Here is a 13,144-nt window from a genome sequence, read left to right as displayed (position 1 = left end):
GGGTATGCTGGCACAAGGTAGGGCCAAAGTGTGGACTACTTGCATGTACCAAGTGTATAAGTAAGATTATGAAATGAAATACTCAGTGAGCAGAAAATGCTGGAAGAGATGAAGGGAAAATCACCTCATTCCTCTGGAATTTGAGGACATTGCCTCGATTCCGATCCTGTGTCTCCTCAATTGTACTGGTTGCATTCTGGAGGAAGGATTGGGAGTCAGACAGCTTGGTAGTGAAGCGGGACAAAGCCAACTTGAGTGGGGTGAGATGCCCGTGTGTAATCAATGACTTCTTCTCCAACTGACGAATGCGCCTTAGCACTGTAAATACAGCCAGGGTGAGGAACTTACTGTATTACACTGTTCATATTCCGTTGGTGCAATGTAAATCCATGTACAAATTATACTTTCGGTGTAATTTATTGATAGCTCTATAATTGTTAATTGCACAGTGTGAGTTTATGGATTTCTTGCGGCTGTACAATATATGCAATCTCATATTTGTCTCTTTACTATAATGATTAGGAACACCTTTGGATTTACCTGAATACAATATTGAGTGTGTACATTTCTGCTTAGTTTTGTTTGTTTCTTAACTAAATCTCCTTACGGTCATGCGCTTCTGTTGATTCTTCAATGGTGATAGGCCCTTGTGTGGACAAATCGAGATTCCTCATGTTGCTCACAATACTTAAGGCTTCCTCCGTGTTTCTCCTGAGCACCTCGGGGTCCGCTTCATCGTCAGCACTATACAACTCCCATTCATGGATAATTTCTGCAGACAATAACAAAAATATCTGAGGTTTACAGTGTGAAGCGTCACAGAGTTAGCCTAAGCCTTAGCGAAGAAAAACAAGATGTTTCGGGTTCAGCGATGTAGCATACAGATTACAAAACATTTTAAAATCGCAAAGACTGAATCAAGGCAACTGGACTGTACTTGTTTGTTGAGGACATTCGACCTTTAATCCAAAAGGCTTCTTCAGTTCTAAAGTTCCGGTGTGGAGTCGCTCTATTTATGCCTCGGTGGCTTTTGTTCCCTAGGGGTGCTCAACAATAGGGTGATGTTGTTGTTGCCAAGTGTGGTTACTTTAAGGCCCTTCCTGCATACCAATCAGCCGTTCGCTCGTCTTATGGAAAAACTGCTTGTTAGGGCCACACTCTTCGGACCACAAAGTCAAGTGAATGACTGATTGGCGTGTAGGAAGGTCGTTTCACTAACCACACTGGGCAACAACCAGGGTCGAGTCGAGGTCGAGAACTTTGAGTGGGTTTAGCCCATGACCTAATTTTGGAAAGGACCCTTCTGATTTTTTTTTAGACCTTTGAAAAAGACCCAAAATAGGCCTCGCCACTAATAGATAATAATAATAATGTATTATTTGTTTTTAGTTCTTATGATAATTATTATTCTTGTTGTTATTAATAATATTATTATTATTATTATAATTATCTATTTATACAATACATTATAAAAGTGGTTTATTGTCAGAAAAGTAACAGTATAAATACAATATGAGTATTTTAGGAAAAGAATATTAATATTCAAATTGATTTTCAATGTAAACTGTACATTGAGATGTGTCGGAATTGAATTAGTTTTGACGAGAAATAAAATAAAACACCATGTATGAGCACGACCTATCTTGGCATAAGATACATGACGGAGACGTTTCATATCGTATCAGATACACTGTGCAAAAAGTCTTTGCTTTTCCATGAGCTAGCGATAGCGCCACGTGCTTAATTAGCATACTAGCTAATAGCTACGCAGTACACACCATTGCAAGCCCCTGCCGAGTCAGTGCCGGCACATAATTCAAGAGGAGGCGTTGAAGCTTTGTTGTGTGGTCATTTAAATAGATTGTGTCAGGGTTGTAAGTCCAGCATTACCTGGAAATGTGTCTAGCGGTTCTGAGCATAGATATGAAGACTATACACCTACGGGCGGCTGTGGATCAATAGGTAGAGCAGGTCGTCCATTGACCGAAGGGTAACTGGTTCGAATCCCGGCTACGACCATACGCACGTCACGCACGTTTCCTGAACCCTAATTTGCTCCCAGTGGGCCTGCCAGCGTCTTGCATGGCAGCTGTCGCCCATTGGTGTGTGAGTGGGTGAATGTGAGGCTTTGTAAAGCGCTTTGGGCACTGTGATGGTGTAGCTAAAGCACTATACTATACTATAAGTGCAGTCCGTTTACCATTTACCCCCTATGTGGCGGCCATGTTGAGAAAGTCGATTTTCCCTTAAAAGGTAGCGCATGGACATTGACATTTTTTCTCAACAGATTTTCACAAAGTTTACATTTTTGTCAATGCAATTTTCTAAAAACAAAAATGAAGAAAATGAAAATGTATATTTTTTTCAAATCCATTTGAGGACAAATGCATAAGACAAGTTCTGGGTGGATTTGAGCCCATCCAAAATAGGGCTGGCCTCACCACTGGCAACAACAAAAACACCCTATTGTTGACCACCCCAGGGGCCGCAGCCACTGAGGCATTCATAGACGGACGGACTCCACACCGGAAATTTACAGAAGCCTTTTGGATCAGAGGAGAAATCTCTTCGACAAACACAAACGCTCGAGTTCCCATGATTCAACCTTTGCGGGTTGCCATGACCTGGATGAACGAGAACCTACACAGAAAAGTCAATCAAAAAACTATCATCACCAATAAGTGTTCACTTGTTATAACACATTACATTACACAATATCATTTTACAATACTTGGGTTGTTCCCAACATCGGAAATCTTCACCTTTTGAAAATATATTTTGTGAGAAAAATGGTGACGTACAGGACTAATACATAGGCCTATGTACTATGTATTTGTTGCACTTTGGTCAAGAGGTGTGGTACCTTCAATCCGCATGTTGAGGTCAGTGAGGTTTTTGCTGAAGTTTTCAGCTAGCATGAAAGTTTGTAGTGTCTCCTCATCAACCTGGCTCCCCAGACGCTTCACTGTGCTTTCCTATGAATTTAAACACATTTTTGAATGTGGAATCAATTCGATGTCAAACACCTCACAGTCCATGCAGTCCTCCAACCTTCAAGACTTAGTTTATAGCGTGAATTTAGATGAAGCATAATGCACAAATAATCCAATTAGGCAATGTGCACAACTAAACTTTAACTTGAAAATTTGAGGATTATATTGAAATCTAACTTTTCTGACCGATTCGCTAAGGTTTCTGATCAAGGATACCACATCCTGTGTGGAGTCTTCTATCCCCCCAGTCTCTGTTTTTACCAGAGACAGTTTGTTTCTCCAGCCTTGAAATTGATTCTGAAACCAAAATGTAAAAAAAAAACTCAGTCCCAGTGTAATATTTCTTACTTGAACTATTTTTGTCCGTTGTATGTACCTGCAGGTGGTGAACAGTGTAATTATAGTATTTGACTCTGTCATTAACAGCAGCCCCAGTAGAGATGTTCAACACTCCAACCTTCAAATGGTCCAGTGTTTTGTTGGACAGTCGTAGGTCGCCGATAACATGCCAGATACATTCATCACAACCTGCAAAGAATTTAGATATGTTTGATCACGATCCGAACTGCTTGTGGCGTGATTTGTCTGACCTTTGCTAACTCATCTTACTGATATTGCACAGATTAACTGTTGCAGGCTCTGGGAGACACTCTCCTGTTTGCATATCACAGTGATTGCTCTCACAGTCACATCCTGTAAAACAATGTAAACACACATTCCATATATATATATATATATATATATATATCTAAAACTTCACATCTTTGGAAATTGTATACAGTATATTCAATGTGTCTGGGTCTACTTGGGATTTGAGAATATTCCGAGGAAACACATTTCATGTGATGGACTGGAAGCAGATGTTTAGAGACCATTTCGTCAAGAGAACTTGAGAACAATTGCTTGCTATATGATCCATGGACTACTTACTCTTGCAGCCAGCGGGGCTATAGTCCCAATAGCCTGGGAGGCACCTCTCACAGTAACGACCTCCGGCACCCGGGCGGCACAGACAGCTGTGAGTGAGAGAATGGCAGGTGGGACGAAGAGAAGCTGGCCTACATTCACATCTCTGACAGCCTTGGCAGCTGGAGAAACCCGAGTAACCATCCTAGATTACAAGTACAAAAAAAAAAACAATGTTAGGGCCCAGTGACTTACTAGGGGTTCTGAACCTTTTTCACCCTGGGATCCAACATTTCCTCCACAAAGTGGCGCAGGGCCCATTCAAATATTTCCACGGAATTGGTTTGATTGATATAACTCTGGTTTGTTGAGTATTCTATAACTAAATTAAATCAATTTTCAGTTTAACAAGCTAAAACCTATTGGTCGATCGATCCCCATGTGGGTCTATTATTTTACAAATGATTGACTAATCTGTAGTGTTCAAAATAAAAATAAAAAACTGCAGCTGTTTCTTTTTTTACATTCAACGTTTGGCATGCAGCAAACGCAAGTGAGGTTGTGCACGCTGTGTTCACGAGACTCCCTCAGTGGAGACTCCCATCATGTTCCTCTCTCTCGTCGAAGAACAACTTCACACAACATGTAGACTGCGCAACGAGAGGGAATAAAACACTGGACCTCCTGTATGCCAAATTCCAATGTAAAAGTTGCCTCCAGGTGGCTGTGGATAAGGAGAGGAGAACTGTGGGTGGGGTAGCACTATCTGGGCACAAGATGGGGCCTGATCAATCCCAGCTGGGTTGGCTGAAGACCAGAAACGCCCTATGTAATATCACTAATGAAGTGTACAGGTCGCATGGTCAATGCATGTTATAAATACATTTGGGTTTCTTCCGTGGTCAAATGACTTTCAAGTTTTGGATTGAACTTGATGCACAAAATAACTGCTTGTTCTGGTTTGTCTTACCTCACAGCGGTCACAGAGTCGCCCGGTGACGCCTGGTTTACAGTGACACACTCCTGTCCTGTCATCACATGACGATGTCCCACATTTACTGCATTCACACTCTGTGACAGACACATGACACAGAGCATTTTGTTCGAGGGGAAATGATATTATCACCTGCATTGTTGAAAAGTCTCAAAGAGAAACTCCACTTCGTTAAAACCTTCTGTTGGTGGCATATTTATGTCACTGATATGAAACTCTCGACAACAAAAGGAGAAATGATCTGACAAGTCCTTAATCTACTCATAGGTCAGCTCCAATATAATGTAACAATACTTCTTATCATCGTGTGCTAAAAGAATACTGAACAGCTTTTAACCGGGAGCAACTGTGTCAATCCATTAAAACTCCCAAACAGTTCTACCTTCACAGCTTCTACCTTCGTCCTTCTAAATCACTGTGTTAACATTCACATCTGCCCCCGCACCTCTGCAGTCCTTGGCACCGATGGCATCGCCGTAGAAACCCTGCGCACACCTTTCACAATTTGGACCGCCAGTGTTGCCCCAGCAGTGCTGGCAGTGTCCTGTCACATTGTGGCACCAATTAAAGATCAGGTTTGGGTCAGAGTTGTCATTACAGTCACATCGCTTGCAGGAACCACCAATTGTCATTGGCATGCCGTAGTAACCAGGGGCGCACCTGGACAGAGAAAAATGAAGCAAAAAGTAACTTTTTGGTTTAGATTCAGTTGTCTGTTGTTGTTGTTGTTGTTGTTGTTTGGCTCTGTTATTGTTTTAAATAATAATTTTGTTCCCCATTGGATTTATACATCTTTAATAATGAACAAATACATGAAAAAAAACACTTATGCTACTTGTAACAAACTGTGTGTATGACATGTACAGTGCCATGAAAATGCATTTTCTTCTCCAATTTTTGTGTTTCCAGACTTTGTTTAAGATCATCCAACAAATGTAAATATCAAACAATGATAACTCATGTAAACAAAAAATGCAGTTTTGAAATGGTGGTTTGATTTAGTAAGGGGAAAAAACATATTCAACGCTACCTGGCCCTGTGTGAAAAAGTATAGTAGTTGTAAACCTACTAAGTGGTCGACAACAACCGCAATCAAGTGTTTTCTGGAACTGGCAATGAGTCTTTCGCATCTCTATGGAGATAGTTTGGCCCTCTCTTCCTTGCAGAATCCCTTTAATTCAGCAACACGAGGGTTTTCGAGCATGATCGGCCTTTTTAAGGTCATGCATCTGCATCGGATTCAAGTCCAGACGTTGACTGGACCACCCAAAACTTTCATTTTGGGTTTTTTTTTTTAAGCCATTCTGAGGTTGACTCTGTTTTGTATCGTTGTCCTGCTGCAGAACCCAAGTGAGCTTCAGATTGAGGTCTCAACCTGATTGCCAAACATTGTCCCTCAGGATTTTCTGGTAAAGAGCAGAGTTTATGGTTCCATTAATCACAGCAAGTCGTCCAGGTCCTGAAAACGCAAGCAGCCCCAGACCATCACACTACCACCACCAAGTTTTGAATGCTGGTATTATTGTCATGGTCTGTGCCCTGCAATTACTTTTTGGAACTTGGGTGGCGCTATGTGCCTCGCTTTTCCCGCTCTCTCTCTCTCTCTCTCTCTCTCTCTCTCTCTCTCTCTCTCTCTCTCTCTCTAGCAATTATCACTTCCTCGCCCGGGCACCTGTTCTCAATAAGCACTCATCACCGCATGCATATGAGCCTGCTAAATCCAGGAATCCAGCGCCAGACTATTAACGCTCCCCCGTGGTACGAAGGCCGACTCTCGTGAGTCCTCTTGTGTTCGATTGATTATTTGAATACCTGCATGTGTACCGATCCTCTTATGTTCTCTTTCACCTCCAGTGTTCCTTCCGGATTGCCCACTTCGCTGCCCGCTCCAGTAACGCCGTCCAGCCATTCCACCTGCCCACGCTCCCGTTGCCTGCACGTTCCTTGTTCCGATGGACCACCGTCACGCTCCGGATAGACTACCCCTGAGCTACCCTCAAATAAACCATTCTCATCTACTCCGTCTGCTTTTGGGTCCAGTCCAATATCATACAATTACTCATCGTGACAGAATACTCTGGCCAACATGGAACCAGCAACTCAGAAGGGTTGAGGGAAGCACTCACCCACCAAGGCGCCCACATAGACAGACAGGACAAAGCTCCCCGTGAGATCATAGACTCATTAAACACCCTCACACAACAAGTATCTCTCCTGTCCTCCCAGATGCACTCCGGCAACCCCCACCTCAGCAACCCTCCCGTGAGTATTTCTTCTGAGCCCGCAGCCTCCGACCAACCCCTCCTCCTGTACAGAGAGCCTCACGTTCCTCCTCCCGAACCTTACGCTGGGGACGTAGTTTCATGTGGTCAATTCATCTTAAACTGTTCACTTGAATTCGATCTGCAACCGCTGAGTTATCCCACTGACAAACCCTGAATCGGCTTCATCATTAACCACCTGTGCGGAAGAGCTGCTAAATGGGCAACCGCGGTGTGGCATTAGTCTTCACCTGTACTTGCGTCATTCGACTCATTTTGGGCGGAACCTAAGGTCTTAAGGTCAGTAACCTTAGCCTTCCAGCCAGCTTAACTGAGGCAAGGGAGGCCTGCAGTTCTTTAGATGTTGTCCTAGGTTGCTTTGTGATCTTCTGGATGAGTCGTTACTCTTGGGATAATTTCTGTAGGCCGGCCACTCCTGGGAAGGTTCACTGTTGTTCCAAGTTTTCTCCATTTGTGGATAATGGCTCTTACCATGGTTTGCTGGAGTCCTAAAGCTTTAAGAATGGCTTTGTAACCCTTTCCAGACTGATACTTATTAATAATTACTTCGGTTTTCATCTGTTCTTGAATGTCTTTGGATCGTGACATTTTGTTGCAGCTTTTTGTGATATTTTGGCCAACTTTGTCAGACAGGTTCTATTTAAGTGATTTCTTGATCGAACAGGTCTGGAGGTAATCGGGCCTGGGTGTGGTCAGTGAAAATAAACTCAGTTTTCCCCACAATGTAATTCTTACAATTAAAGCACATCCATGCGCATAGCAGCACAATTGTGCCCATACAGCAGCCTTTCTCTCTCTTGGCATCCTCCCATCTTACCATTTTTCCAGATATTAAGAGGAATTCAGCTCAATTTCAGGAGCATGAGGTTCATACCAATGTCATGCATCATCAGAAAATCAAACAATGTAAAAGCAGCTACTGTATAAGTCATGTGGCAAAAATATATGCAGTACATTGTCACTGTCAATCTCTTTTATGCATAGCTGCCTGTTGACCTCACTCAGTGACTTACTTGCTTGCTTTGGCAATGTAAGCCTACCCAGCACTCACCTCTCACAGATATGCCCAGCATAACCCTCTTTGCACTTGCACCGTTGAATGTCACCTTGCCTGTCACAGTGGACTGCAAAACTGGCCGGAGAAACACAGAGCAAATTATTTCAAATTGTACACACCGCTTGACAACACTGAACTTTCTGGCTGAGGGATAAGAACAGACAGGCTTACTTATTTGAAGGGACAGAGAGAGGGCAAGCGCAGGGTCGGCAGCTATGGCGTCCAACCTTGCTTGGTGCCAGCATGTAGCCATCTTCACACATTTCACAGAAATCCCCCATACTGTGATCGCTGCAATTCTGAAAGAGGCCAAGTGCAACAGATTAGCCTTACTTACTAACGTGTGATCTCATCACAAGTAAGAAGTATCCAAAGATCTTGCAATTCTCTGGACGTGGCTTAATTTCATAGACATAAATAAATCAACTTTGTGTAAACTTACAATGCAAATGCCTGTGATGTCCTCACAGTGATCTGCATGGCCTTTGCAGTTACAGGGCAAACATTTGTTTTGCTCACTAAGGAAAAATCCCTGAGCGCAAACCTGAGGAGTGGACAAGAATATCCGTTTTTTAAAAAACAATATCATTTAATTTCCTTTGTTTAACCAAGTAAGACCATTGAGAACAGTTTTTCATTTACAATGTCAACCTGGAGAAAATGTAGGGTTGAGTGCTTTTGCCCAAAGACACTTTGACGGGATTTCAACCACCTACCCTTCGGTCAGTAGATAGCCTGCTCTAAAAACAAATGATATTTTGTAATGGAATAAAAAAAAAGACAACACCTTTGGGCTTTTTTATTTTTCTATTTACCCTCAAACAAAAATATGTGGACAACCATGATGTGGTGCAAATCCAGCCTAACTGTATGCATTGAATTAACAGTGTCAATTTGCTACTTTCCTACTTAAATGAATGACATACTCAAATACTTTTGTCATGTCTTTGGGGGCTTAATAACGGTATTCCTAGCCCACAACGACGGTGTGAGCGGCTTCCCTGTTTGACATCACTCCCATGACATTCGAAGGCCTCGTGACGGTAGCCATGTACGGAGTTGACACAGGACACAAGCACATTGGCAAGCTAGTTAATGGCAAGATTAACAGGGAGTTACTTAATGGCTCATATTTTCAGCCTTTTTCCATGTTCATTTTTCTCTTACGATGTCCTCCTGCTGCTTTTTATTATGATTTGGTCAGAATGATTTGTTTGTGTAACAATTTCCACAGAGGAGCAAGACCAGATCACTCGCAAAATGAATGCGAGTTGATGTAATTAGTATGTTCCCGCTTGTGTCAATGGATGCGCAGTAAACAGGCAGAATCACGGACAAATACAGTTCTATCGGGAGCTGTAAGGGTGTCGTGGTGGTGTCATGCCGTCTCCGGAGTTATTAAGTGACAAGTAGTTCTTTCTAAGAAGACAGAGCTTTTTTTTTTTTCAATAAATGGAATGATTATGTGGATCGGATATTTGCAGGTAAATGATTTCAGTTGGAGGAAGCTTTCGTCTTGGCATTTCTTTGCAATTGCCAGCTGTAGGTGGGAAAAAAAGCTGCATTGAATGTCTGAGATGATAACGCGTAAGAACTGTTTATAATATAAAGGGTCATTCAAGTGAATACATTGTTAATTAAGTGTCACCATTGCACCTGTCTTCTTACAAATTAGTCATGAATGCATTTGCTTAGTTATAGCTACAAATGGTTTCATTGTTGAGATTGCGGAGGTTTGAATGTAAATTGCAAACATGCCCGATCTTTGCCCCGTCTAAACATGCGATTGATTGAATAGTTCTTTTCCAAAATTGGACTTGAAATAATCCCGTTTGAGAATGAGTATCTGTGATTTACATTTTGTAACGTCACCTAAAGTGTTTGGCGCCGGCTCAGACCTCGGCTCTTTGACCACAGCGTGACGTGTCAAGACAGCTGCAGTGCTTACACAGTAGAGAATGCATGGGAACGGGCTTGAAGTCCTTATAAGAAATGCAGCAGATGGTCAAGGAGGGGAGCTCTCCTCCAACCTGATCTCATTTCAGGGTTTGAGTTACGTGGGAGCAAAAGTGTTCAATGGAAATATTAGAGAATTTTCCACATAGAAAAAAAAGGGCTATTCATGTTAATGAGTCATGAAGTCACTTCGTCACCACGCCACAAATTACAAACTGTTTGCAAACTGCGCTCGTAGTGTGTATACTAGTTAACAAATACAGTATCCACAACCCTGACAGAGAATGAGTTTGTTTTTAAGAAAGAAAGAGAAAAAAAGTCTCCGCTCTGCTTTAGCTTTAGGTAGATTTTTCAAGATTGACAATTGAGTAAAGAGTAAATCAATTCCACATCATTTTTCAAGGTAAGAATCCCTGAATGTTCTGATGCCACTGTTGCATCGAGCACAACACATCATGCTGCCTGTCCGAGTCGACATAGCGGAGGTCTTTGTGGATGCAGTTCGACATCCTGCTGTGTTTGGCATGCGGTTAGCGGATTTTGGCCAACTTGCGTCACATTGTTTCCCTTAATTGTCTGTTTTTCGTTCAAGCTGCGTCTGTCTTCATTTCGGAGTAACGATTCGATTCTGACTTGGAAGTCATTCACAGTCAGCACTGTCAACATAACGATCAGGATTTAGCGAGCGGTTCCGAGCCTAAGGAACAGTAGTTGAAAATGTTCATGCAGTTTTATATACATAGGCTACATAAAACATTCACCATCATTCTTCATGTGACATCACTGGAAAGGAAACATTTGGCATCAAAAGTGATCATAGCCAGTAACTATTTAACATCTGAGTGTCCCTCCCACTATTGGATAACAAAGATGACATTCAGCAAGTCACAGTAATTCAATTGTTCAAACTCCTTTTACAGCCTGTGTGTCGCCACGATTCGGCTTTGGTATTTCCTGAAGCTGTGCGCGTGTGTGTGAGGCAGAGCCGAAAGCGTATCGAACACAAAAACGTGTCTTGTCCGCTCCTCCGAGTCAACACCCTCGCCGGTCTTTTCAGCCCATGCTCTCTCTTTCGAAATGATTTAGGCATTGCTTAGGTTGAGTGCATGTATGTCAATCGACCAAATGTCTCTGTCTCCATCTCGCTAGAGATTTTTCTTTAGAGTTAAATCATTGTGTTGATTTAATGATAAGAGCTTGATTATTAAATCGCATTTCGCATTGACTCCTTTGACCTTCGGAGGGGGGGCTTAAATGTCGGACTTATTCATGCTAACTCCCCTGGAAGGTCCTTAAAATGGAAAGAAATGTGGGGTCATGAGAATGTCATCCCAGCGTCTGTGGGAGTAAGTGAGCGGTCTACTCAGAAGACATATGGACAGTGAAGACTTTTTCATCGGCCGCGCTGTGAGGATTTTTTTTTCCCTGTTTGGAAACAAAACGTCTCTAAAAATCCCATTGAACTAACGCCCAATCCTGACATTAAAAGTTAGACCGACAAAATGGAGCATTATGCGGGGGGGGGGGGGGGGGGGGGCATGGACACATACTGCAAGTAAACGTACTGTAAATTAAGAACTTGGACATTAAATTCACGGTTAGACATTGTTCGATTAGGCAGACGATGAGGATTTCGCAAACTGAAACAGCCGAATGCTCCCAATCTGCTAGTCGAGAGGGTTTAGATCAGGGGATGTCGCCGATCTTTGGCAACGCCTTTGAGACTCCTTTGTGATTATGGGCTATGCAAATAAACCATTGTCACGTGAAGTTGGATTCACATTCGTTGACGACAAAATCTAAAAGAACTACAATGACTACAAATTACAAAGCGCATTGGTCCAAATGCGTATAATGCGAAACAACGGTCAATAATCAGTAGAGCATGTAAATAATCTGAAATGCTTTTTGGATTTTCAATTTTCAATACTGTTGAACAAAATAGAATAATTCTCTCGTACAATATTTAAATACAGTGTTCCTTTGAAGTCTCTGTCAGTACAAAGGAATTTCCTATCAAATGGGTGCGAACAGAAATATAGGAATGCAATACAGGGTAACATTTTATGACAACATAGAGGAAAAAATGTAAATACTGTATTTTGCTTTCCTTAGTCAGGGTGGGGCCAAAGGGACATGGCAATAGTGAAAGCACAAACTAGTAAGTATTGAGGCTCCCCTAATGACATGCTCACAGTTGAACCCTAAGAGAATCTCCAAGCACACACAGCAACCCGATTCAAAATAGAACCGTTCTTGCATTTACCGACATCCATCCTGCATAAGCTGCATACATAGTGAATACTATTGCACTGGTTTCCAAAGTCAGAAAGCCAGTGCTGGCAAGCACGGTTTCGAAAACACATCATGTCAAATGTCTTACTTTCAACGATGTCTCTGGCTCTGTTCCGAGCCTGACAACAGAAGATGAAAAGGCAATCCCAAAGAGAATACCGAAAAGGCAGAGGCAGCGCATTGATTTAGGAGCCATATTCTGTTTTTGCTTGGTGGACTTCTTCCTATCTGCCTCTGTCAGTACAGTCAAGACAGTGGGAGAGTCTCCGTGCTCCGCTTTGCCGCTGCTCCAATGTCTTGATTTGTCGCCGCGCCGAGTTCTCTCCCAGACTGAGGAGAATAAACAAAGTTGTGTGAACTTCCTCCCTTTCGCCCCCTTATTTCCAGCGCTGAATCTTCTCACTTGGTGAAACTGCCCTCCCCCACTGCCTGAGCCAGTGTGTCTAAATCACATACAGATGGAAAGGGAGGAAAAGAAGATAAATACATAGTTTATGAAAGCAATGTTATCTAAAACCAGCCTTTTTTCTCCATATACTGTGTATATCTATATCTATATATATATATATGTGTGATATATATATCACATATATATATATCTATATATATGTGTGTGTGTGTGTGTGTACAGCGACTGAAATAAGCGTGACCATTTTTCTGA

The 13,144-nt window shown here is 42.3% G+C and overlaps 1 protein-coding gene across 3 annotated transcripts in view; it reads right to left on the bottom strand.

Annotated features, from left to right (window-relative positions):
• The window catches only part of lama4 (laminin, alpha 4), a 55,443-nt gene extending 42,609 nt beyond the window's left edge, over window positions 1–12,834 (bottom strand). The window contains exons 1-13 of one of the 3 annotated variants that reach the window (XM_061754835.1): window positions 12,572–12,834; window positions 8,675–8,776; window positions 8,404–8,531; window positions 8,227–8,307; window positions 5,339–5,553; window positions 4,870–4,970; window positions 3,924–4,104; window positions 3,603–3,686; window positions 3,370–3,521; window positions 3,180–3,290; window positions 2,864–2,975; window positions 608–772; window positions 125–318 (exon numbers count right to left, since the gene is read on the bottom strand). In XM_061754835.1, coding sequence (XP_061610819.1) covers window positions 125–318; window positions 608–772; window positions 2,864–2,975; window positions 3,180–3,290; window positions 3,370–3,521; window positions 3,603–3,686; window positions 3,924–4,104; window positions 4,870–4,970; window positions 5,339–5,553; window positions 8,227–8,307; window positions 8,404–8,531; window positions 8,675–8,776; window positions 12,572–12,679 — 1,734 coding nt within the window. In that variant the 5' untranslated portion in view covers window positions 12,680–12,834. The remainder of the gene's footprint in view (window positions 1–124; window positions 319–607; window positions 773–2,863; window positions 2,976–3,179; window positions 3,291–3,369; window positions 3,522–3,602; window positions 3,687–3,923; window positions 4,105–4,869; window positions 4,971–5,338; window positions 5,554–8,226; window positions 8,308–8,403; window positions 8,532–8,674; window positions 8,777–12,571) is intronic. The other 2 variants (XM_061754836.1, XM_061754837.1) reach the window with 2 other exon arrangements.
• Between the last annotated feature and the right edge of the window lie 310 nt (window positions 12,835–13,144).

This window comes from Phyllopteryx taeniolatus, chromosome 18, assembly GCF_024500385.1.
Source record: "Phyllopteryx taeniolatus isolate TA_2022b chromosome 18, UOR_Ptae_1.2, whole genome shotgun sequence".
In the NCBI taxonomy this organism is placed as follows: domain Eukaryota; kingdom Metazoa; phylum Chordata; class Actinopteri; order Syngnathiformes; family Syngnathidae; genus Phyllopteryx; species Phyllopteryx taeniolatus.
The sequence above is the reverse complement of the archived record's forward strand: the minus strand, read 5'-3'. Positions and strand labels throughout refer to the sequence as shown.